The sequence below is a fragment of the Triturus cristatus genome, chromosome 7 (genome assembly GCF_964204655.1).
Source record: "Triturus cristatus chromosome 7, aTriCri1.1, whole genome shotgun sequence".
Lineage (NCBI taxonomy): Eukaryota > Metazoa > Chordata > Amphibia > Caudata > Salamandridae > Triturus > Triturus cristatus.
In genome coordinates, this window is record NC_140590.1 from 1,145,461,494 (window position 1) to 1,145,488,514 (window position 27,021).

The 27,021-nt window shown below is 46.9% G+C and overlaps 1 protein-coding gene across 2 annotated transcripts in view; it reads left to right on the forward strand.

The window, feature by feature from the left end:
* Positions 1-27,021, forward strand: part of F12 (coagulation factor XII) — a 129,086-nt gene that overhangs the window by 55,517 nt on the left and 46,548 nt on the right. For both annotated transcript variants that reach the window (XM_085618340.1, XM_085618339.1), the window contains exons 6-10: positions 459-590; positions 12,213-12,317; positions 20,661-20,835; positions 21,795-21,892; positions 22,313-22,631. In XM_085618340.1, coding sequence (XP_085474466.1) covers positions 459-590; positions 12,213-12,317; positions 20,661-20,835; positions 21,795-21,892; positions 22,313-22,631 — 829 coding nt within the window. The remainder of the gene's footprint in view (positions 1-458; positions 591-12,212; positions 12,318-20,660; positions 20,836-21,794; positions 21,893-22,312; positions 22,632-27,021) is intronic.

A 27,021-nucleotide genomic window follows, 5' to 3' on the forward strand; every position in this document is an offset into this window, starting at 1 on the left:
GGTCAGGATAGAGAGGGAGACATTTCCATTTTGGTGAGCTGAATTTATCCGGTGAGAGACACTGGATTTGGGATTTAGGACATAGCTTGAACAAGGGGTTGGATCATAACCACGCCTCAATTTGGAGTTCGGAATAGAATTTTGGGCTACAAACAAAGCCCCATTAGAGGTTAGACCATAACCCTTTCTTCTGAGACAGAACCAGGGCTTAGCAGGACTCTCCTTCAGGCACTAGGACAGACAGAACCCTACTATAATCAGAAGGGTGATGTGAGACTTGCAGATCCCAAGCCGGGCCGGAAGGCCCAGTGTGTGCAGGGCTCTTGGGTGAATCCCTTCCCCTCTCATTTCGAGGACACACAGAGTGGCAGGGGTGACAGAGAGAGCCTTACCAGACATGTGTGTTCCAAGCTTCCGGCTCTGATCAGTTTTTGTCATATCCCCTCTCCTTTCTGCAGAGATGTGCTTCGACACCCAGCTGCTGCAGTACTTTGACCTGGAGGATCGCTGGATGAGGGCCAGGCCACCGCATGTGGAGGAGTGCCACTGCACCCGGAAGGGGACATCTTGCAAACGCACCAACGTCAAGGGTGAGTCCGGTGTGGCGGGGAGACCCTCTTCCTCCAGCGTGCCATGGGTATCTCCGACAGGGTGATGCCTGGTGGGCTAATGGGGCTTTCAGGAGATTCGGGTGTGGTCCCCTTATAGGTATCTGCGGGACCTCTCACAAAGGCTGCGATTGTCTATATGGAGGGCCTTCTCTGTCCATGCAATGTCATTCTGTGTGTTAGAAGCCACAGATGGAAGCCCCCCTCAAGGGCATGTAGGGGGAACTTCAGATGCAGGCTTCAGAGCGGCCTGCCTGGTGTCTCAGGCATCTTAAATAGCTCTTTGGGCTGAGCGTCCACCATGAGGCCTGCAGGTTATAGGTTAGAATCTAGGCAGGGCTAAATTAACCATTGAGCCTTGAGAGGTGGCTAAAATCAGTACTATTGAGTTGAGTAAAGCAATGTCTCTTACTCAAGTTTGCTACTTCTGCGTTTTCTCGAGCAGCGAGACATCATTCCCTCTTCCATAAAAACATCCATCAGAGACTGTAGTCCCAAAGACCTATAGACTATCGTAGGTGACCCCTTCCTAATTCCAAGCCTTTGACCCCAGGCACTCAGTCAAACTAACGTCATATCTCGAGCGCTGGGGGGCATCTTTACAAAATAACGACGGAGCGCAGAGTGGTGCCATATTCAGCAGCGCCGTTCTCTGACTTTTTAAAAAAGCATGGATGCGCCGTGTTCACAAGAATATCGCGCACCCCTGTGTTTTCCCTAGCGCGGTTGCAAAAAAAAAGCTGCCTAGCTCCACCGCAGGCACTCTGCAACCATGTTGTTAGGGTGTCTGTCTGCACTGCAGGGCGATTGTTTAGGTGAGGAAGGGACACTTTCCTGCACATAAACAATCATTCATAGCGATTTGCACTTTTCATGTGTGCTGCAGAATACAGCACACATGGAAAGAGCAAAAACGTGGAGAAATTAATAATTTCTCCTCGTATCTCCATTCTAAAGCCTGATAATCCATGGTGTTAGAATGGGGCTGTTTTTGGTGCTTCCTCAATCTTAGGACTGCTACGGAAAGGGGCATATTTACAAGGTGGCGTTAAGCCACGTTAAATGGCATGGCAATATTTAAAAACGGGAAATGGCGCTATGTCACCGGAGCATCAAAAAAAGTGCCACTCCGGTGGCGATAGGGGCTTGTACATATGTCCCTGGCTTCCTCACAAAACTCCTTGATAAAAAGAAGACACATCAAAACATATACTTTAGAGCAAGACCTACAACCCACAGTGCACTCTGGCTGAGGAACAGCCACACTGAGGGATTCTTTATGCGGTCCTTCCATGTGAAAACCAGTTCTGTAATATCTCAGAAGGAATTACTGATATAGTGGTGTATGGAATTTACTGGCTCAATATTACAAGAGACAGCATTCTGAGTCTCAACCACTGGAATCGTCTCTGCGCACAGATTTACCCAAGTTTTTGTCTCACCCTGATTTAACCCCGATCTGTGACGGGGGTGAATGCTTGATTTGTTCAGCATTCCGACCATTATCTGTTCTTTTTGCATTTGTCGCCCCAAGTGCGCTGGGTATGCCCAGACGTGGGTCCCGGGCTCACTATTGCACCGTATTCAAGCTAGTCTGGCTGATGAGGGTGATACCTCGAAACCAGTCTCATGATGCTTGTTTCTGGTCCAGGGAGAACCTGGCTTGGCAGTTCGTGCTTGACTGTTCCTATGAGGAACAGGGTCAAGACGGATTTGCATATGGCTGGGTTCAAACTGGAATGGCATATCGAGCCAACAAACAATGGATTTAACCTAGATTTGTGACTGGGGGTGAATGTTTGATTTGTTCAGCCTTTTGTCCATCATCTGTTCTTTTTGCATTTGTCACCCAAAGTGGGAGGTGTATGCCCAGACGTGGGTCCCATGTTCGCTATGCCAGTGGTTCCCAAACTGGGGTCCCTGGACCCCTAGGGGTCCGTGACACATTCCCAGGGGGTCCTCAGGCAGCAGTTTTAAAAGCACTGCAAAGTTCCTTGTATAATCAGCAGTTTTCAAAGCTACAATAAAAGCGTCAAGAAAACTCCGGTGATTAATGTACCTGCTGGAGAGAGAGATGGGAGTTTTGTGTATTGGCAGCTTTGACTCCTCTAAGGAAGCACAGAGGTTTAATATGCCTGCTGCAAAGAACATGTACCATGCACTTAAAAAAACAATATTTTATGTGCATAGCTCAGTGGGTTACGGCTTTTGTCACAGAACTTCTGTTGTTACTGTGCAGTTCATAAGTTACAATTGTAAACTAGCACAGTGAGCTATGAACTGCCATCAAAGAGCTGCATTCACACTGCATGGTGAAAGGTAGTAAGTTAGGTTTTCTCTCAGTCTTTCATTAACCTGATGCTGCCAATAAAGGTTTATTTGGGTAGAAATAAATTCTTATTATTAACGTCAGTGCTAACCACTGTTATGTTCTGAATCCTGAGTTTGTGCTTCTCCAGACCAAGCACTCTTAAAAACATGCCTACAGGTATAGATGACATGAATCCCACACCTTGAAGTCCTCTTTGCCTTGTGTAACATTTTCTATACACTGATTTGCACATGTATGATTCATTGTCTCTGCCCGACACTGATATGAGAGATGCTATGAAAAAAAAGCAATTCATGTGACGGAGTGTGATAGTGAGGGAATAATTGACGAGCCCCAACAAAGATCGTTGTATCCTGCTACACGGTAAGGTCATCATTTACTATGCTTTAAAAGCTAATACAATTCAATATATATTGACAAACGTATGTGAAATGCACCATTTTTCCAAATTTTATTTGGGGGGGAGAGAGCCCATCAAAGCTCCCTTTGTAGTGGTCAGGCTCAATCGATACACTTGGTGCGCACAGTGGAGAGACAACATTTGTCAGGGCTGCCTTGGGTTTCCAGTACGGCCCTGGCAGAAGCAGGAGCCTCATACCGCAAAATAAAAGCAATGATTGAAAAGTTAGTTGCCGAGGTGCAGCACCAACCTTCCCATTAAAATCTTTAGATTTTTGCAAGTTTTTTTCAATGTAAAATAATCAAATCTTTAGCTAGTAGAGTATTTGTTTGGTATGCACTTGTTTGTGTATTTATCACGGACTTCTGTTTTAATGTTTGAAATTTCAATAGTACAAATTGCTTGGGGGTCCCTGGCTTCCAGTAGTGACTTACTGGGGGTCCTCAGGAGTCAAAAGTTTGGGAACCACTGCGCTATGCCATTGGATTCATGATAACTTGGCTGATGAAGGGTTATACCATGAATCTAGTCCCAGGATGCTTGTTCCTGGTCCAGGGAGGACCTGGCTTGGCAGTTCGGGCTGGACTGTTCCTATGGGGAGCAGGATCAAGACGGATTTGCATATGGCTGGGTCCAAACTGGAATGGCATGGTAGGCAAAAAAACAATGGATTTAACCCAGATCTGTGACTGGGAGTGAATGTTTGATTTGTTCAGAATTCCCTCCATCATCTGTTCTTTTTAAGTTAAGCACTGGGCATCTGATAACTATGGGTAGGTTAAGTGAGATGGCCGGAGTGCTGAAACAAGCTGTGAAATGGGTGATGATTTTTCTCCTCTTGGGAGGGAATAGATTGGTTCTTCAAAGGGAAGTGAGGTACAGGTTTGGCTTTGCATATTCTCTATCAAACTGAACTGCAGCGAAATTCAATATTTGCCTTTGACAGGTGCTTGAAATATGTGGTTAGGTAAAACAGAGAGGCAGGTTCTTGACCACAGAGTAGGTAAAGTGACGACAGTTGGCATTGGTACTGCTGTGAGACAGGCAAGCATGCAAACAAACTGAACGCTTGATTAGGGAGAGTCCCAGACTGTCATAAACCATTGCTGTGATAGCACTGTTTACCAGACAGCTTAGGTGAAAAGAAGCAGCCATCTTTGAACAGGCAGACAAAACTTTTTGCTAGTGGAAGCGCCCCATTAGGTGACAACGTGCTCATGACATGATCCGTGAAGATCACATGTGGGCAAGGAGAACAGATAGATATCTGCCCCAAAAAGACCGCAAAAGGAAGGTAAAGGCCCAAGACGTCAAGTGAAACACTCAAACTAATAATAAAGCTCAAACATTTGAAGATATACCACAAAAGGTAGAGCTCAATGCTCCAGGGTCCTGCAACAGGAGCCGGAAAAAGTAACTGAAAGTAACTGGCCTTTGGCTGTGCATCATGGGATACCGAGGGTCTCTGGAGGGCTCCTTAAAGGCACGGTATCCATTTACAGACACATAATGGAAGCCTATGGGGCTTGGCTGTCCAACCCTTCCTCTCTATCATGAAAAAGGGATCTTTGTGAAGGGGAGTTTCTCTATGTGTTAAATTTAGCAAAATGATTAAATTTAATTGTTATCTAGCTATCTTTTTCACTTCAGGATGAAGTACTAGCCAGTGTAGCCTTGTTGGTTTCAGGCTGCATTATTTGTCTTTTATTTTCTCTTAAGTGTCTATGCAGGATTGCAGAAGAGGACAACTTAAGAGACTATTTCTATTGAAGTGCTCCGGGGTCCACGCACATGGGTGGGACTATTCACATGATTATGACTTACACAGAGATCCCCTACTACAGAAAGATATTTGGAGGGGAGATTGTAGAGATGGTTTGCCAAACAATACCTATTATTTTCTCTCATGGTGTGTTTGGTCTAAAGACCTGTAGGCATATTGTAGACATAATAATGACGCCTAACACGGAAGCCGAAAAGCAGGTAGTAGTTGTCCCACAGTGGTGTCAGCTAAGCTTTCTAAGTAACTCATTGGCAAGCGTGCAGAACATGCCAGCTTCAAGACGGACTAGACCAAAGGTGAGTGAGTCGTATATGGTTAGCAGAGAAGCGCACGCGAGTGACGAGAAATGTTGCCAGCTGGGCACATTTCCAATTTTTGAAAGTTCTTCTGCAAGTGTGCCTTTGTTACACAAGCTGGCTTCATTACCTACTTCAACAGCTTATAATGGGGTGTAGCCCGAGAACCTATGGCAGTGGTCTTCAAACTTTTTATGCTGCAGCCCCCCCACCCCCCCAGTAAAGAAATAAAATGCATCGGGCCCCCTCAGAATTGTCACAATTATTCTGTTAAACTGGTAGTCTTTAAATATATCTCCACTTATTTAAACATGATACACATTTGAACATTGCAGTTAAATTCTGTTACCATTTGTCCCAGCTTGGATATAAATGACAAAATAAGCTAGTGATGGCGCATTACAGAGTGGCTTACTTCCGCTAATTGTTCCCCACAGCTTAAAGCAAAGCACTGCTATCAGCATAATGCTTCTTTTGACCAGAGCCTGGTGCTGCCCCCGGATCACTTGAGGCCCTCTAGGGGGGCCCGTCCCCCAGTTTGAAGACTCCTGACCTATGGTATCCCCAATATCTTTTAGTATCTATATCAAACTGTCCCACAACAGCCAAGTCAACAGTTCTTCGATAATACTCAAATGTACATCCACCTCACGGGAGACCACTCCTCAGCCACTACTGGTTTCAACAACATCTTTACCCTTTTCAAATCCTGAGTAACAAACAATTGGTTTGGCTTCAACGTGGCTAAAACTGAGGTTGTGATCTCGGTCCCAAACACAAAGAATAGTGGTTTATCGCTTGAATCCTCCGCTCTCGTTCTGGACCCTGGTACATCAAGACATACTACAAAGTCAGAATTCTATAGGGAAAATTCAGAAGCACCAAATCTGTGAAAGATCAAGGCTACAAAGTTTTTTTTAACATGGATAATTTACCTTACAATGTTTTAGGAAAGTCCAGTGATCTCTATGCAAACAGTAGATATCTACAATAACAAGAGCCACTTTGGAAGGAAACATGGGCTACTGAGATTGCTCACCGATCAAGCACCAAGAAAAGTCACTCATGGACTCCGAAATCTTCACTGTTGTCCCAAACCGACAATAGATCTCATCAACAGACATGTCCATCAACAGTGGCCAAGATGGTAGAGCTGAATTCAATTTCTTATCCACGCTTCGCACTACGGCCCGCGGCAACGCTTTTAGGTATCTTGGCCCACTAGTATACAGATAAGCATCCCATAGAAATATGTTGTCTTCCTTCAAACCGAGACAAGAAATCCCCAAATCCAGGGACGTATTGCCAGTGAGACGTGTATCTCCTGTGTAGACCCAAACAACCCAACCGTCAACTGCTCCTGCCATGCTGGAACATTTCGAACTTTGTACAAACCAATATTTGTGCCTAGGTCGGATTCATGAATCGTATGCTTTATCACTTGGGTACCTTACCCTGTGCAATTAGTCCACACACCCTGTTAAATTTTGGCAAGTCAAACCTGGCAGAATTTACTGGGGGGAAAAGACCTCGTAAATCCTGGGACATGCAGAGTTTGGTGCGTTTTGGTGCATAAGGCACCTAAATTGCATAATATGACCCATTTTTGGGGCGTGGAGGGGGCTGAAATAAATCTATGACACTAAAAATTCCAAAACCAGGGGTGTCTGATTTTATTGGGGGTGATATTTTATTGGGTGCGATAAATACCTAATACCCCTGTGGGACACTAATAGACAAGATAAAAGAAGATGAACCAATCATTATCTTTAAAAAACATGTGAAACTGTTCATCTTCAATAGGGGTATGCACAAATCCAAAGTCTTGACATCTTCGTGAAGCTTTAGGTAACAATTTGCACCTTCTTGGAGTTACAGTGTTTTACACTGTCTCACATTTGCCTGAAAATCAAGGACTTTTCAAGCACTTATGTAGCATAAAGTAAAATTATGCATACATTTGCCATTGTACACAAAACCCCCTTGCAAAAAGAAAACTTGTTGGGGGAAAAGTCTGCATGCATTTTCCATCTGGGCTGTCTTTGCTGGTTGTGAAAATTGTTTTGCAATGTGGTGAAAATGATTTTGCAATGTGGAGAAATTGATCTCGAAATGCAATTTAAAATGATTGTGGGATGTTCAGAAAAACATTGCCCGGGTTAGAGGCAAATAAACTGGAAAACCTAACACATTTTTTGAATAGCACAAAACTTGGAATTTGGTGCATGCAAATTGTAGGAAAGTAGGATCTGCACCTTATGTTGCCCCCACTTTTTTTCTGATGTTTACACTGTTTTCTGGCTAGAGTCTGGCTGGGACCCTGCTAATCACGGCCCCAGCCTCTCTGTTCTCTCTAAACAACTTGGAGTGCATATTAGGTGCACTAGTGATTGGATACTGTGGTACCTTATGAGCCCCTAGTATATGGTACCTTAGGTACCAAGGGCATAGGTACTTCACAGGCCTACCAGGGGCTGAAGCATGTATTATGCCACCCCTGGGAAGCAGACTAAATCTGACACCACAGGCCTGCTACTGCAGCCTGGGTGAGGTAGTGCTAGCACTCCTCACTGAGATATAGGTTCACTATATCTCTCCCTGCACACACAGTTAAACCTATCAGTCACCCCTAAGGCAGGCCCTATCAATCCTGAGGGCAGGGTGCTTGGTTTCCATGTGGGGGGTGCCTCTGCCTGAGCAGGGCCCCTCTGCAGCTCTTAGAGTCTATTCTCTGGGGCTGTTTGTGAATGCGGTCAAACCATATACTCTTAAGTGTATTATAAACTCGTGGTTAATGCTAACTTTGGAATGGCTGCATCAAAACATGTTGTGTTTGGTGTCAAACGCTTTGGAATCATACCCCCACACCAGTAACTGGTCTGGGAGTATGATCCCACCCTTCTAGAGGGATAGACATGTACCTACTGTGGAACCGCGGTAGAATCTTGAAGAGCCCCGTCATCACAAAATGGATGCCACCAGTCACAGACACTGGGCTGCCCTCCTGCTGATGACCGAAACTCGCAGTGGAGGAGGTCCAACAATAGGTATCCTGTCACAGGGAGGTGTGACCACCTCCCAGACAGGATTTAGTGTATTGAGGCTGGGTGGGTGCACTCCTAGAGTGCTTTGAAGTCCTGCACTGGGGGAGCAGTAGGCTCCTCTGTGCATATGCCAGTTCAAACAGGCTCAGGGGCTACCTGCCCCTGCTCTGGTGCTAAACTGGACAAAGGGAAGTGGGTGTAACCACCCACTCCCCTGGCCCTCCCATAGGAGGGGTCATAGAGCTAGTCCCTCCCTTCCTTCTAGTATAAGTTAGGGAACCCTTGCCATTGCAAACTAGATATCCCTGGACGACGCTCTGAAGAAGAAACCTGGACCTTCGACGTTCCACTACCTCTGGAAGATGGAAGAATCTCCCTTGGAGTCAAGGAGTGACTCCCCTGCTTGGCAGGCACCAAAACTTTACATCAACGGTCGCAAACTTTCCCGCTCCCGCCGGAGTCTGAAGTCCCTGCAGCCCAGAAAGAGGATTTCCTGACTTCTCCAAGGCCATCGTGAGTCTCCAGCAACGCTGAGGCAAGTGGACCCCACGAGTGATCAGGAACCGCAATCCCTGGGTACCGTGCACTATTTTCGAGTGCAACCCCTTCACGATGTTCTATGAACTTGTGAATTGGACCACGTGTGGTCCAAGCCTCCAGCAGGACTTCCACTGAAGATCAGAGGCCTACTCCATCCTGAGTGCCCCTGTTGAGTAAATCCTCCCAAGGCGTCTTCATGATCCGTTGCCAGTTGGCTTGTGGGTCCCCTGAAGACTTTTCTACAGTTCCAAGGGCTCCCCTAGTTGCTCCAGGCCTGCCCTGACTTACCCTCGCTGGGTGAGTCCCTCAGACCTTGCTGGTCTTCACCGCTGACTTTTTGTCCTTTCCACAAGACTTGCTGTTACCAAGGCTTGTTGGCTCCAATCTGGTCACCGGCACCGCTGTAAGCTGTAAACTTTATGGGACATGCCAAATCCAGCTCTTGGTTGTCATCGACGCCTCCTGGACCTCGTGGCTGAAGAGTCAAGACACCTGTTATCACCTGAAATCACCCGACGACTGTGGGCATCCATCTTCCTTGCCCTGGGTCACTGCCAAGTGACTTTGAACACTGTCCCCTCTGCTTTCAGGTCTTCCTTCTTCTGAATCCAGCCTTGGAAGCCACCGGACACTTCTCCTGTTTTCACAAGCAGCAAGTCTTCTTTGGCTCCCATTGAAAACGACGCCGCAACCCAACACCAAAAGACACCTATGCACCCGGCTTCCCTGGGTGAAGTAACTCCAGCACTACAGTGCTCCTGTGTGTGTTGGCTCTAGAACTACTTACCCTGTAAGTGACTTGTTTGTAGACTCTCCCGAAGTATCCTAAAACTCTAAAATTCCAACCGCGACTTGCTCCATTGAAGTCAATTGGGATCCGCGGCTGTGTTCCCGTGGGTCCTTTACTTACCTGCCTTGGGTGGATTAGTGAGGCCCCAGCACTTCTGAAGGCCCTAGGCCTTGTCCCCTCTCAAGTCGTTGTTCTTAAGTCTCTTTTTTAGTATATGGTCTGGTACGCCCCTAGGGCCCCAGCCATATTTGTGCTTAATTTATTGTGAAACGTTGATTTGTGCATATGTTCCTGACTTCTAATCTCATAAAGAGATTAGTAGAGTGTGTCTAGTAATAAATACATATATATTTGATATATATACCTGTGTGGTATCCTTTCATTTAGTAATTCAAGAGATTATGAGGTAAAACAAGCTGCTTTACATTCCTCTAAAGACTTAGCCTGAAGGCTGCTCTCCACAGCTACCACTAGGAACGCTTTCTTTAAAAGGTTGTCTTAAACCTACTACCATGAGAGTCGAATTGTACTGGTGCAAGGTGTCCACTTTAACTAGTGAACAGCGTATACCAGGCCAACTTCTCACACAAATCCTTTGTCCCAATCCTATCTAGTTCATGGACACTTTAAGAGCAGTGGCGGCTACTCTGCAGTGGTGGAGGAGTGTTGCCCCACTGCCTGGCTAAGAGCCAGAAAATGTCAAATAAAACGATGCTCTTGCATCATTTTATTTTACATTTGCCAGCTCTGCCAGCGGTGTTGGGAGGAGCGGGGCTTAGGCATGGGAGGGGGAGGAGGAGTGCTATGTGCTCTCTACTCCCTAAGTGCTCTTGCGTGTTTGGCCGGCCTTCTCAGGCTGACCAAAACACACATGCACACTTGGGTTTCAACAGCCCGGCTGCATTCAGCTGGAGAACCCCCACAGACTCCCTGGTCTGAGCAGGGTCTTCCCTGCCTGCTTAGACCAATCCCCACGCTGTGCAGCACGGGCATTGGATGGGATTCTGGGTCGCAGGGGCTGCTGGGACCCAGGAAGAGAAAAGGGGGCGAACACGATGCTGGAGGTGGCTGGCCGTGGCAGCAAAAGATACTTTTATATATTTTTTATATTGTAATAACACCCACGCGTGACACCTCCCTCGCGACCCCACCTGCCTCACCACCCTTTGTTTATGGTGGCTGCCGCTGTCCATACCAATACTGGAATTAAATGCATCAAAATCAATTGGAAGTCTGGCTGTGGATTCAGAGTGTCTACTAGGCATGTCAGAAGATGTTGTGAGGCTCGGTTCAAGGAACTGAAGTGATGTCCTAAATGGATAAGCACCTGCTTCCGTGTTGAAAACAGAGGGCCCGATTCACAAAGATTTAGTGATGATTTACTCTTGCAGAATCCCGGCTTCGGAATTGGAGATCCGGAATTGGAGATAAGTCAAAAGTACTCCTGGCTTATTTCTGGAATTCAGGAGTAGGCCAGGGGTACTTTAAAACTGTGGCACACCTACTCATAGCCAGGGCCACTAGAATTATGCAGCAGTGTTGACTGTATGGCAAAGGTTTTGCCTCATTAGTACCAATTTGGCCCCCAGTCTCATCAATAAGAAACAGAAAGGTGACCATACAGCCTATGTGAAGAGCCGTCCGCTGTGTTGCAACTTTTGCTGCGTTTGTTTTAGTAACTTTTGATCTGTTTGAAATAGATGGGGTTTTTTTTCTACTATATACAGATTATGAAGGAGATGTTACGCACGGGTAACATAACGTGTATTTGTAAAGCACACGTTCACCCAAGGGTATCTTGGCGCTAAATAACAGATGTTTATTGTTACCCAACTCAATGGTACTCATTTTATCGACCTCAGAAGAATACAATGCTGAGTGGACCTGCCAGGATTTGAACAAGTGACCATGAGGTAGAACACAGGCAAGCCCCTACAGTGGACCCATTAGTCCACTAAGCCACGAGACCCAGCAGCTGATGGGTTGTGTGGCAATGTGGCACATCTGTATGTATGCAGAAAATGCTGCTGTCGCAGAATCGCAAAATTCAAGTGGCCCTGCTCATAGCACAATCTTCATGAATCATGCCCAAAATGTTCATAAAGGAAAGTTCAGGAAGAAATCTGGCTCCATCTAGTGGTATGGTCCAAAGCCAGCAGATGGCGCCTGATGGCTAATTCATTCTTAATACATTGGGCCGTCTTGCTCTGAAGTCTATATAGGAAGCCCTCGGCGCGGCAGCCGCAGAAAGAGCTGTACCAGCGACGAGTGACCTGCTCCCTCGCCCGCTTTCGCTTCTGACGCTCCTGGCATCGACTTCTTTCGCTTCCAAAGCAAATGTTTGGCTTGGTTTTACATATGAAATATTTACATTTATTTGTATCGGACGTAAGCCTCACTTCTGTTTTCTTGTTTCTAGCGTGTGATGTGAATCCCTGTTTGAACGGAGGGCACTGTTGGGAAGCAAAGAAAAGTCGTGTCTGCGGCTGCCCCAAAGAGTACACAGGCAAATTTTGTGACATAGGTAAGAGGGTCAAGAGAGAGCCAGGCGAGAAGGGAAAGCAGAGTGGGGGGAGAAGAGATGGGACAAAAAATATAGCAAATAACCAGCGCGATGGAATGTGTGGCAACTGGAGATCAAACTATCTATGCGATAGATTTAGATACATTATGTATCATTAAAATACATTTCAGGCTGCGTAAAGTGGCACATTTTGTGGAAGAATTATTTCACTATTTTGACATTTTAACACATAGTAAAAGTGTCTGAACAAATATTTTTCCTCATTAGTACCACTTCAACAAAAAAATACAACAATCAGGAACTGAGAGGTGACCAGTTAACCTTTGCAAAGGGCCTGCTACTAAGGGGCACTATATGTAGCACTTTTTGATTCATTTTTGATCCGTTTGAGCTAGATGCAAACATTTTCTTGTTGAACTCGGTAAATTGTTTAGCAGATGGTGTGTTATGTGACACGTGTGGTGTTTCCTTATTTATTTCGAAATCCAGTGGACATGGCCTTAAATAATTCCAGTGACACTGAGTGTTACACAGGTAGGTGTGAATATGGGCCGCTGAAAAAGTGAGAGGGACAATGACAATGAAAGATGCAGACGCAGGGAAATTGAGAGGGTGGAGTACAGAAGCAAATACAGTGACATGGTGAGTAAGAAGGCAAAGGTAGACAAGCATTTGCAATGTAATAGGACTTGCATTTACGCAAGACATATTGCATTGCAAACAGTAGTTATTACGGACAATGGGAGGGGGAGAGGCACGGACAATGGAAGTGCGGGCGGGGGAAGAGGGTGAGAAGGCACGGACAACGAAAGGGAGGGGAGAGTAGAGAAGGCAGTAGAAGAGCCTCATTAAAGAAAATAGTGCTCACAGTCTAAATAACACGTACCATATAATACTCGAAGTAAAGGGGCCAGTAGCCATGGGAGGATACAAATGACGACATGGGCGTAATAAGGGGGGGACTAACAAGCCTATAAACGAATCCGAAGGCAGCATTTATGAAGGACAAAGGCACAACCCAATGAAAAATATAGGTGGGGTAGTGGGCGGGGCTTCCCTCACATACTGAACTACCAGAGATCCCTAGAGCAGCGCTTGCGCGCTGACTGTAGGCTCGACCTAAAAAATAAGAGCGAGGACAGAAAAGAAGTAGTGCAAAAGAGAAGGAAAAGAGGAGAGAAGGGGATAGAGAAAAAGAAGGAAAAAATAAATATAAGGAAAATAAGACGAATGAGATGGCTGTTGAGCAGCTAGCAAAGGGAGAGAAGGAAAAGAGGAAATGAGAACAGAGAGTAAGACGAAAGTGAGCAAGACAAGCACAAACTATGACCTCAGCCAGAGAGGATAGCAGAGAGAGCTTGAAGAGAGAGAGGAAGAAAGCAGGGAGGAAGGTGGGAGAAGTGACAGGAGGGGATGCTTATTAGAGAGAGAGGAGAGGGGCACATGAGAATTTAATGTGACAAAATTAAAAAGAGACCTGAGAAAGGAAATCGTAGCGAAAGTGGGAGGATAGAGATGAAAGAGTAGGATGGATAGAGAGGCGGAAGATGTGAGGAATAAATAGGGGCTTAAACTCTGACGTAGGCAGAAGGGTGTAGAGACGGAGCGGTATGGTCAGGGCCACCAGAAATATGCGATTGTGTGGCCTAGGGAATTTTCGAATAATGATAGATTTGCCGCATTTGCCACATAGTCCATCATCTGCCGCATAATCTGCAGATACAATTTTTTTTGTTTCTAGCTCAAACAGTTCAAAAGCTACTGAAAAAGCAGCGACAAGTTGCCGCACAGCTGGACTTATCACTTTTCTGTTGCTTATTGCGCTATTTGGGTATTAAACTGGTACAAATGACGTGCAACCAATGCCTAGACAGTGTTACCAAGTTGAAAATGACACAATAATGAAGTAAGACTTTGGTGTAATTTGCATTCCAATGCTGCATAAGTTACTCAACTCTTCTGCCAAATATAGCCCTCTCCTGCCGCATAATTCCATTGTCCCTGGGTATGGTGGAGAGAAATGTGGAAAGAGAGGCAGGTGTGGTGAACAAATGGAGGTTGGGGATGTAGATAGGACGATACACAAGAACATTCTGTGACATAGAGCGAGGCCTTAACCTGGGCAGAGAGTGGTTACTGTGCAGTAGCTCATGTGGGTAGCGTCTTCCATTAACTGGGTCTCAGGGCAGCAGTACTACTGTGCACGTGACTTTCCGTGAGAGGCAAGAGAGGGAGAGAATGTGGAAGGTCTCGATGGGATAAGGAGTCAAGAGAAGAGAGAGAAGCCAGGAAAAGTGGGCACTTGAAGCTGTCGAGTTCTTGTTGTTTCCTAGACTCGCTCTCCATGTCTCTGGGCCGCTCGAGTGACGAGAACAGAAAGGTCAGCTGAGCCCTGGGGGTCATCCTTTATGAACACTCTTAGCGGAGTTCTAGAGGTCACGGAGCTCCTACAGGTCACCTACAGAGAAAGCAAATGCCGCAGAAAGCACCAAGTAGCACCCTCTGACGGTGACGTCACTGCTTTATCCCTTGTATCCGAATCAAAGTCTCCTCTTGCTGGTCTGGAGCCAGTGTCACCCATGGCCATAGCTGCTTGTGTGCTCGGTCCAGAGAGAGGGAAGTCCGAGCTGCAGGAGAGGGGAGGGCCCAGAGTGGTGCCTGAGACCAGAGGACCCCAAGGCAAGGAGTCACCTACCACTAGAACAGGCTTAAATAGAGAAGGAACGTGAACTGGAAAATCAGATTGGAGCAGCCGCAATGTATGGGCTTAAGGGCTGAAAATAGGATACAAAGGGAGAAATGGAAAGAATTTCGGAAATTGGGCAAAAACATGGAAGAGGAAGGTCCATCCTCAGCACATCATAACTGAACAAGCTCTAATTTTAAACGGCACGGGGCTTTTACATGAACTTTCATTTTTTTACCTAACGGGACTGCGAGGACCAGGGCGCCTTTCTTATTGCTGATCTCCCGCACCTGGCCCTCTTCCCGACTCCTCCCTCTGCCTATTTAACCATCACTTGTTCTCGCGCCAGCGGGACGCGTGCGGGGCGTAGTCCGGGCCAAGGGCGGGCCCGTTTAAGCCCGTTCAAGCACGGACAAGACCGGACCGGGCCATCCCTCTAACACTTCTTAATTATACACCGTGGTGAGGATTGGGGAGGATTGTAAGTACTGTTATTGTTCTAGACTGTCCTCTGTATCATGGCTGCCTCACAAACTAGAAGCAGGACCGCACCGAAATCCGCTGGTCTAACAGGAACCCTTGACAATTTTATTACAAGAGCAAATTCCGTAATTGACCAGGGGATAATATTAATGGAGCGAAGAGTTTCACAAGATCTAGCTCTTGCTAAAAGATCCTCTATGGGCCACATCGCCAACGCACTCACTCCGGACCCTAGTAGGAGTGAATCCCTAGTTAATGCACTTCCAAATTGTGATAATGTGTATTGTAGAATAGATACAGCTCAGGCCCTACCATTCGAACAAGCTCTAGACTCCACTATAGCATCAACAATGCCTAGTTCACCCAAGAGATTAAGTCTCCCCCAGCTGCGAGGAAAACGTGAAGGGGCCATGCCAAAAAGAAAGAGAAATATGGCTCCTAGGGATGGGGGTAAAAAAGCGAAATTTGCTAAAGGTAACACTAGCAGTGAGATGATAACCAATCCATTAGTAACAGCCCCACCTATTGTTGCTCCAGTCCATGTCCCACCAGCACCCATTGAAATCCAGACAGGAACATCTAGCAGCAGTGATACTTTAGCGGAGACACATGCTACTATAAGTGCTCTATTGAGTGCTATTATCATGCCACTGGAAATGAGATTGTCTCGCATTGAGCAACAGCTTTTGCGGATGGAACATGTAGCGTTGGATATACAGAGTAATCTAAAGCCAGACACCTTAAATCCATGTCCTGTTCCATCTGAAACTAGACATCCCCAGCCTGTTACAGTTATATCCAACAACACCACGGCTGCCCCACTAACAGTACCAAATACAAGCCATCTTTTAAGCGGAGCGTCAACTACTTCACTGCCGAGGGGGGATGCCAATCCAGATGTCAGAAAGGGGGGCCAAACGGAGACCAAGGAACATACTATAGACCTGCCACCCGAATGTAGCCCTTATGTGGCAATTTTGGTTGGAGTTCCTGAGCTCCCAAGCACAACTATAGAATCATTCCCGTCTCTTAAAAATAAAGTCACAGATTGGCTTAATAAAAATCGGCTACTTCCCCCCCACATCACTAGTGAAATCTTGATGGCACGTAGAGTATCGTGGGTGGGCCATAGCCCCAAAACTATTAGGGGTGACTGCATTCTAGTTAATTTCAAAGATCCCAGAACTGTTGAACATATTTGCAATTGGAGGCACTCTAACCAGGGAGCGATGATTCAAACACACTCACTGTCTTATTTTTACCCCCCGACTCCCTGGAATAGTTTGGAGAATGGGTGGTTACTGGTACAACACAGACGAGGAGATAGGACTGCAAGGGCTCCATATGATCAGCAGTTAGCAGCTGCCAAAATTTCAATTCAAAATAGATTTAGTTGTTTGGACCAAGTGGATTGACTTGGCCAGGTAATGGGTGACACTCAAATGCATATTAACACTAGGGGCAAGGCTATTGGTGAGGCCGAGTGTATGCCGAGCATGGACGGCATAACTAATACTGTTTTAGAGCACTGTATCCCCACAGTTGAACCCCCTTCTGAATTCCGGGAGACTATATCTGATGGCATTGCTTCTGAAGCTACAGCGGCTACAGAGCAGCAACTGTGTGAAACTAGCACCATAATTGGGAATGACTGCAACTCCAGGCCAACAACGAATATCAAATCTCTGGTGATTGCGTCCTGGAATGTTGCAGGTTTACACAGCAAAATATCGTGTGGTGACTGGGGCACTTTTATCGACGGAATGGACATATGTCTATTCCAAGAGACGTGGGCCAGGGAAGAGGAAAGGAGAGTGGGATTTGCGGGCTTCCATATACCTGCACGATGGGGGGGAAGGGACGACCGTCCGGGGGCCTTACCACATGGGTAGCAACTCACTTGGGTTGCACTGTTGAGTCTCTTTGCACCCACTCGGATGATATACAGTGTGTGATCATGAAATGGCCTAACAGCTTCAAGCTTGCTGCTGTGAATGTTTATTCGAGACCTGTTGGTATAGCTGGCGAATCCGCTACGGTGGATGAGCTATCAAATTTTTTATACTCTATTCCAACGGACATGTTTTTATTAGTAGCAGGAGATTTGAACTGCCACTTTGAACCTCTTCCGGGAATGGACTATGGTGCACTTGCGTCTGAGGATGATTATTGATCTATTCCGCCAACCCAATCCCCACACTCCAGGTCATGGTCTCCTTTAGCGATCCAAATCACGGCCCTTACATTAACCTATTCAATTAGGGCCTGTAATGGACGTACCCGCTCGGATATACCTTCTAGGTGTACATTTAATAAAAAGGGCCATGAATCACGTTTAGATTATATTATGGTGGGGACAAAGCTGTGGTCGAAGGTCATCGACCTTGAGGTTATAGCAAGGGATGACAGCGATCACAATCTTTTAAGGCTGGAGTTGGTCTTTCCGGACCCACAGGTGAAGGGACCAGGATACCGGGATAATCTAACAGATAGGGTAGTCCTAACAAATGACCGGCGCAGGGTTAAATGGGACAAGGTGGCGGCATCTTGCGAGGACCTGGCAAGACTGTATAATTCAATTTTGCCTTGGTTCATTGAAGTAGATGCCCTAACCTCCCACCAACCTCCTCCTGATTTTAATATTAAATTGCAGGCTCTACACATGGGTCTAGTTGGTACCCTATTTACTGTGCTCAATCCATTGGCAACCAAGAGAAAGAAAAGGATTCCTCTCTCCTCTTGGTTTAACAATGCATGTCGCTTGGCAAAAAAAGAGTTGATTCGGGCACTAAAACTTTGCAATGATAAGACCCTTATCTCTGCCAAGAGAACACACTATAAAGCTATGTTGAAACAGGCCAAACAGGATTGGGACTATGCAAAATGGACCGATCTATCCTGTGCCCTAGAACAGAATGATGCCCGCAAATTTTGGGCTATAATTAATACAGGAAGCGGTGATCCTAAACCCGCAACCGAACCCAACTTAGAGGCAAATGTCTGGGAAGAACACTTTAAAGCTTTATACGCTGCTGAAGCTAATACGGACACACATCCGGTTCTAGTATCATTGAATGATTCTCATGATACCATAGAGTTTACGGTGGAGGAAGTTATTAATGCCATCTCCAAAATTGCATCCAGAAAAGCTCCGGGGCTAGATAAATTGCCGGGTGATCTCTTTAAACATCAAACGGGGATCTGGGGACCTTATCTATGTATTTTATTCAACGCAATTTTGAGAGGAATGAACGTGCCCTCCACTTGGTTGGGGGCAGAAATTGTTCCCATCTTCAAGAAGGGTTCCCCTTTGCTACCGGCAAATTATAGGCCCATCAGCCTTATAGATGTCCCGCAAAAACTCTTTGCGCGGCTCATCCTTGATCGACTGCAGGACTGGATGGAGGAGAACGATATACTGAGTCAATACCAAGCGGGGTTTAGGAGGAACACTTCTACCATGGACCAAATCTTTCGCCAGCTATTACTATTCTGGAAAACGGCAAAGATTGAGGGTGGCAGCCTCTACATGGTATTTGTGGACCTCCGCTCCGCTTTTGATTTAGTGCCCCGGGGAAAACTATGGACTGTGTTGCTCAGTTTGGGTGTGCCACTTCCAATCCTGGCAATATTGATGAAGCTGCACGAGGGGAACTTTGCACGGGTCCGATATGGGAAAAATGGGGCTCTGACATCCAAGTTCCCCATTGACAGAGGGGTTAGGCAGGGGTGCGTTTTAGCGCCTACCCTGTTCTGCCTATATGTCAATGGCGTGATTTCCCATCTCAATAGTGCCCCTAACAATGATGCCCCAATTCTGGCAGGTAGCAGGGTGCCAGCGATTATGTTCGCGGATGACACCCTGCTACTTTCTAAGTCACCAATGGGAATTCAGCGTGTGCCCGATAGCTTCGAGGACTTCTGTAGAGGTCGTGGCCTGGAAATTAATGTTAACAAAACAAAGTACATGGTTTTTAATCCCTCGCATTCCACACGGCCGAATCCAAAATTAGATTCATCCAATCTGGAAAGGGTAAAAACCTTCGAGTACCTGGGAGTAACTCTCAGTGAAAGTCTTTCATGGGCCCCACAATTAGCGAAAGCGCAGCTGAAATTAACCCAGTATGCAGGGGGTATCCTCAGGCTCTCAAATACGTCTACCTATAAACCCATTAAACCTCCGCTTGAGATCTACAAGAGCCAGGCCAGAGCTGCAATTTTATACGGAGCGGAGCTTTGGGGGTATCTAACAGGGTCTGAACTTCTTAAAATAGAAAATAAGTTTATTAGACAGTTACTGTCACTCCCACAAAGCACCCCGTTGCAACCTTTAAGGATGGATTTGGGCCTGTGGTCCATCGACGATGAACTAGCCCTGAGACCCCTCAGATACTGGCATAGGCTGTGGACTACGCCGGAACTATTGCACTACAGAGCAGAGCTGAAGGAAATCTTGGCTAGTAATGGTTCACAAAAAATCCCTTGGCTTATGTTCCTAAAATCCCAGTTTATTAAACTTGGTTTACACGATATGTGGTATGATCCTGAAAAAAGCTGTAAGGCGATCTCACGGAAGCTACTTACCAAGATTTATGTGGCTGAACAACTTACTAGAGCACAGTCTGCTCCTAAGATTGGAGCTTTAACTAAATTATTTTTAAGTGCTAAGGACTCTTATCAATTTGAGAACTTTTTGGATATTATTTACCCTATTGCATCTAGAAAATTATACCTTCAATGGAGATATGGCACTTTACCCTTGAGAGCTTTCACTAGCAATTGGGCACACAACTCTACAGAGGCTTGCCCTGGTTGCAGTTGTGACAAAGAGGATGAGCTCCATGTATTGTTTTTGTGCCCTGTATACATCAAAGCAAGGAAATATTGGATAGTGCCTATCTGCAAAAATATGGGTTTTCGGCAGTGTAGCCATGCTTTTAGAATTCTCAAGACAGACACCTCTGAATGTATAGTTTTTGCAGTCTCCCAATTCTTACTAGCAATGTGGACCAAGAGAAGGGGTCTGATTACCATTTAATGAAATGTTATGATATATTTACATGTTGTGTATGCTCTGTCTTTGTACATATTTATTTTGGTACTTTTTAAGGCAAATTGCCGAAATAAAGATAATTTTGATGATGATGATAACTGAACAGAATTTTACTCCGCAGATCCCGGGGAGATTTGTTACTCAGGGAACGGCGCATCCTACAGGGGTACGGCACAGACCACCGCCTCGGGCCTGGTGTGTCTGCCATGGAACTCAGACATCATGTTCCATGAGCTCTCCATCCACAGTATGGATGCGGCACTCAACTCCGGACTGGGAGGACACCCCTACTGCAGGTGAGATCTTTCACAGGGAACCAGCGAGTTTGGTGAGATCTTTCACAGGGAACCAGTGGGTGTGGGTGGTGGAGCTCACCCCTACTGCAGGTGATATCTTTTATGGGGAACCAGTGGGTGTGGGTGGTGGACATCACCCTCCCCTACCACGGGTGAGATATTTCACAGAGAGCCAGCGGGTGTGGGTGGTGGAGCTCACCTCTACTGCCGGTGAGATCTCTCACAGGGAACCAGCGGGTGTGGGTGGTGGAGCTCACCTCTACTGCCAGTGACATCTCTCACAGGGAACCAGCGGGTGTGGGAGCTCACCTCTACTGCCAGTGACATATCTCACAGGGAACCAGCGGGTGTGGGTGGTGGAGCTCACCTCTACTGCCAGTGACATCTCTCACAGGGAACCAGCGGGTGTGGGTGGTGGAGCTCACCCGTACTGCAGGTGAGGTCATCCACAGAAGGGAAGCATTGACGTCACTATCACAGTTCAGATGATCCATATAGAGTAGGCAGCACCATCTTTACTCCTGGTGAGATACTGTAAAGGAGATTTGGAGAGGAATAAAGGGGAACGACCTGAGGTAGAAAGGGTGGGATATCCAAAGGAAGAGGACACACATATCAAGAAGAGGTTTTCAAGGACTATAATGCCCCTCATACATCTATGTACGTGCATCAGAACACAGAGGGTGCTTCATGTCACCGGAAAGAAAGAGCCTCATAGGTTGTAGACAGCGAGAGTTGCCCCAACCTTAAAGGGCATTGACCACGAAATCTACTCCTGGCACTCTAGTAGAAGCTTCCTAAATGAAGTGAGGAGGGTAAAAGCTGTGATAGCAGGAACATGAGAAGCCATCTTATCTGTCTGACCTGCTGTCATATTTTGGGAAAGAGGTCCGCATTAGTAAGGCCTAGACCCGTTCTGTCATCTATCACTGACCGCCCTGGCACTTCTTCCTCCATAGGAATCCAGGAAATGACGTCCATCCATGGTGCTATGTGGTTAAAGACCATCGCATCAGCTGGGAGCACTGCAGCATCCCAAAATGCAATGTGACAGAAGGTAAGATGAGTGCCTTCTATGGAGGGAAAAGAGCTGTGTGTGCCATGGTGCGGCAGGAGGTTAGGGCTCATTGCATCTGGCGGTTAGAAGGGTAGACCCCATCACGTGAGAAGTGAAGTGTGGGTTCCATCTTTGAAGGATTGCCAAGAAATTATTGCTATCATGTGAGGTCCAAAGAAGAGCAGTTCGCTTCATGGCAGGTGGAGACAAGTGAGCATCTAAACGTGCAGAGTAGGCATCAGAGAAATGGAATGGAGAGCTTTGAGTGAGCAGGAAGGACATTGATCCTGTTGTTCATTTAGAAGAGAGATTGGTCAGTTGTCTCAGTGGAAAGGGGAATGTTGACATTGATGGGTGTGAGTCAAAGGACCCCTCTTTCTTGCTTCCAAGCACAACAGACTGATTTCTCTTTCACTCCAGAGGAAGCTACACCTGTGACCAAAGAGACCCCTCCTGGATCGAAAGGATCTGTTCCTGAGACGAGAGAGACCACTCCTGGCACGAGCGATACTGTTGCTGGGACTCCTGAGCCACTCGTGAAAAGCGATACGTCACTTCCGAACTGTGGAAAGCGTAACAGGAAGAGCCCAAGCATGACATCACGCATTGTGGGAGGTCTGGTGGCACTGCCCGGCTCCCACCCCTACATGGCAGCCCTCTACCTAGGAAAGCAGTTCTGCGGGGGCACGCTCATCGCACCCTGTTGGGTAGTGACAGCAGCCCACTGCTTGCAGATCATGTAAGTTCAGTCCTTTCCAAATGTAAGCAATATCTTGTTCTGATTATCTGGTTGCCATTGCATGAACTCATTCCTTCAACCATATTGTACAGCCAGCCACCCTCCGCAATCATTTACCCGTATGGACACCCTAATCTCACCTTCCTGCTCAAACCTCACCAGCACGTCTCAACCAAGGGTGCGATCCCAGTGGATCGTACCAGCACTTCTCACCAGCAATGAACAGTACCAGCACTTCTCAGTAGGGCTAGCAATCTACAGCAAGACAATACCAGCACATCTTAGCTGTGTTGCTATATTTAACAAAGGTACTGTCAGCATCTTCCAGCTTTGCTTCCATACAAGTTATTGACAGTACCAGCACTTCTCCACAGGGCTGGCATGCTTTTAATAGGACTCCACTGGCACTTTTCCACAAGACTGGCATGCATTTATCTGAAATAGTCGCAGCACTTCTCTGCTGGATCGGAATACTTCACATGGGACAGTCCCAGCACTTTCTGGTAGGAAACATATTTTAAGTGACTGGATGATCACATCTCTCCTCAATCCATTCCGATTCCCTTCATCTGGAATAAACAAACGTATACAAATGTAAAACTTTTCTTTAAATGTTGCAAGTATGGGATGGAAGACATGTTTATATTTTGCCCTGTTAAAACCCCTGTTAAAACTATTTATATTCGGGGGCGTGGCTTGCCGTGCTGCGGAATGGCCGCTCTGTGAGCGAGCTCTGCCGGCCAAGACATAATCCTTCTTCGATCCGAACAGCTAAAGGAGACTAACTTTTGCATTCATAGCTTCCTCGGAAGCGGGAAAACCTGCGGCAACGGATGGTGTGATTCTCTGCCGATGGTGCTGCCTAATCGCCAAGTTATGTGCCCCGGAGCGTTGTGAGTGGTTGTGTGGGAGGAGGCGGCGGAAGCGGGACGTGGCAGCCTCGTCCACTTGAGTCTGAGGCTTTGAGGTGGGCCTGTGCTGAACTGCGTGCAGTCCCTGGAGCGCTGAAGGGCGGATCGACGGAGGAGCGAGATCGGACCTCTCGACATTGCAGCAACCTCGTAAGGGGAAAATAAAGCCGTCGGCCAGACCTTGGAGTGAGGGACGAGATTCTCTCTGCCGGACGCCGCCATTTTGTAAGCGGAGACTGAGATCCCAGCCGGGCCACTGCAGGGGTGTTGGCTGTCAATCCTGCTTGTACAGACGTGCTACTGTGGCGGGTGTTAGACACTGGGCGGACTATGGAGTGCACAACAAGATCTGTGAGCATTTGAAGCCATTTGGACGGTGAGCACGTTATCGTTAGAAGGCGCTGCTTTGTCTGCCCTACCTGCGCATTGCCTTCAGGAGACCAGCTGGTGAGTCGAGACACGTAGCAGATCTTGGGTCTTTGATGCGCTGTGATGATTTGGTCTGCGGTGGATGGCAGATTTGTCCCCGGATATCCTGACTGAGCACATGGTGCGATGGACCTGCTGATATACTAGCAGAGTCCATAGAGGAGTGGTTGCCAAGCCGTGTGTTGTGGCGCGCTGTGGAGGTGATTTCTACTAGACCTGTCCGCTGCCTGCCTTGAATCACTGCTTTAATTGCTTTCTCCAGTACTGTGTTGTGGGGGCTGCTTCCCTATCCCCCGCTTAAGCACGAGCAACGAGGCCAGGTGGGTGCTGGTGATAAATAGGAGACCGTCATATACAGGCCACTTGAGGTCGCGTGGCCAGAGGCCGTGAGCTGTGTGTGGAGGGCGAGGCGCAATCAGTGAGGTAGACACCACCGGTCCCCTCGGTCGCTGCTGAGACGCACTCACTGCAGACTAAGCATGGGCAAACTAGATGCCAAACAACCTAAAATCAGTTTTGAACAACGTTGTTCAACTAGGCAGACAGAATCGGACTCAGAATCGGCCACTGGAGGGTCTTCGGAGGGACCGGTGGGTGATCAGGGAGAGGACATTTGTACGCTTATGCTTGAAATGCGCTCCAGCCTTCGCACCATTGACGCTAAATTGGACACCTTAATGGCCCAAATGGAATCTGTGAAGACCCAGGTCGGAGTCCATGAACACAGATTAGACATGTTTGAAAATAAATAGTCCGACTTTCACGAGTTTCAGGTGGAGACAAAAGATCAAATATCGCAAATGGATAAGCTCTTGGGTGTGATCCGTGCCAAGAATGAGGATTTGGAGGCGAGATCACGCCGCAATAATCTACGCATCACAGGAGTTCCGGAGACGACGGCGATCACCAAAATGGAGGTGTATGTGACGGATTTGTTGCGAGACCTGTTTTCTGCGCACCTTTCACCGGTTTTTGCAGTGGAACTGGCCCATCATGCGTTAGGCCCCAGACCCCCGGTTGGAGCTCCTCCACGGCCCATACTGGCAAGAATATTGAATTATCAAGACCGCGATGTGGTACTGCGCCAGGCACGTACATTAGGAAAAGTAACACATCAGGGGAACCAGATCACCTTTTACCCAGATTTCACCCCGGCGGTACAGGCGGCCAGGCGTGAATTCCTGCCGGCGAAGCGGATCCTGCTGCAGGTGCAGATTCCATATTCATTGCTATATCCCGCTAAATGCAAAGTGTCTCATGACGGCTCTGCCCACTTCTTTACGGATGCCAAGTCTATTCTGAAGTTTGTGAAACACGTAGGTGGTAGGCGGACAAGGACCATTCCTCGAACAGATGATCCAACTGAGCACCAGCTAAGTGATAATGACTGAGCGGCAGGAGATTATCTCTCTTTGTTATTCTTATGCATAACATATATGACAATTCTTGAATAATAGTTTGAGATTGGGTGGGAGAGAATATTTGTGGTTCTGTGAACATTCATCATTCTATACCTTTGAATAGACAACTTTGGATGACAAGTTGGCTGGGATTGTAACCAGAGGGTTTCATTGCATATGGATAAGTATTGGTGAAGTACAGGGTTATATTTTGCCTTGGTGACCTATTGTCTCATTTCTCTTCAATAGTTGGTCGAATTGCTGTGGCTGTGGAGGTGGGGTGTATGCTCGTAACCGAAGGATGTGAGATGGAGGCATGTATTTTCATCTGGAAGCCGCACATTTATTGATTTGTTCTGTTGCAGGATTGTCTCCTTGAAGTTTCTTGGCCACCCTGCTGCGGTAGGGTAGTTGGCCGGTATTCATTCATCCCCATGGGAGTTTTCCCGCTATTGTCTTGGTTCATGTTCTGCCTGTTTGGGGGGTCGGTGTGGGTGTGGAGGAGAGGGTGGGGAAAGTTCTTCATTGTTTTATTGGTGTGTTGTTATGCAGTTGGAGGGAGCACATAGGGAGGAGTGTGATTATCATATGTCGTGAGAGCCGCAGTGGTGCCATGCACAGGACCTTACTATACGCCACGAGACCAGAGCACACTGCTTGACATGGAACATAAGGGGGCTAAATGACAGTAGGAAATACCAATTGGTACATCCATACCTAACAAGGCACAATATTGACTTATGCATGTTACAAGAAACTCACTTACACGCCCAATCATCTTTGAAATTGAAAAATAAGAGGTGGGGATCCACATACACGTCGGTATATTCCAACTACTCCCGTGGGGTGGCTCTCTTGGTTCGGCAAGGCCTTGATTGGAGAGAGAGGGAGGTACACATAGATCCTGATAGACGGTTTATTATTTTGCTGGGAACGCTGGGTGGTATTTTATTAACCTTGGTTGCGCTGTATGGACCTAACACAGACTCCCCTAGTGTTTTTTAGGATGTATGGGCCAAAGTTAAAGTGACTGGTTGTACCACAATTATATGGGGAGGGGATTTTAATGCCATTTTAAATGATGACTTGGATAGACAGGGCGCGGCGAGGTCACATCACCCCGCAGCCGGTAAGGTCCTGAATGCTTTATTTGAGGAGGGAGACATGGTGGACGTTTGGCGCCTACACAACCCGTTAACTAGGAAAGGCACTTGTTTTTCTGAACATCACAGAGCCTGTTCTCGGCTGGACTATTGGCTGACGACGAGAGACGTGGCCAGCTGGGTGGTGGGGGTGCAGCACCTTCCGAGAACACTATCGGATCACTCCCCGTGCCTCTTGACAATTTCGCTTCCTAACACCACACAGCGGGCGTTTTCCTGGAGGCTGCCTCCACACGCACTATTAGATGAGGCGTTTAAAGAAGAAATGCGTACTGATATGACTGATTATTTTACACTCAATACGGGGTCTGTTGATACTATGGCCTCGTTATGGGAGGCGTTTAAGGTGGTAATTAGGGGACAGTGTATTTCTAGACAAGCAGGGGTTCTTAAGGCCATTAGACTCACATCATGTAATATTGAAGCTCAAATTAAAGACCTAGAGTCGCGAATATATTCTGAGGACGAACCTGCTTTAATGGCTGAA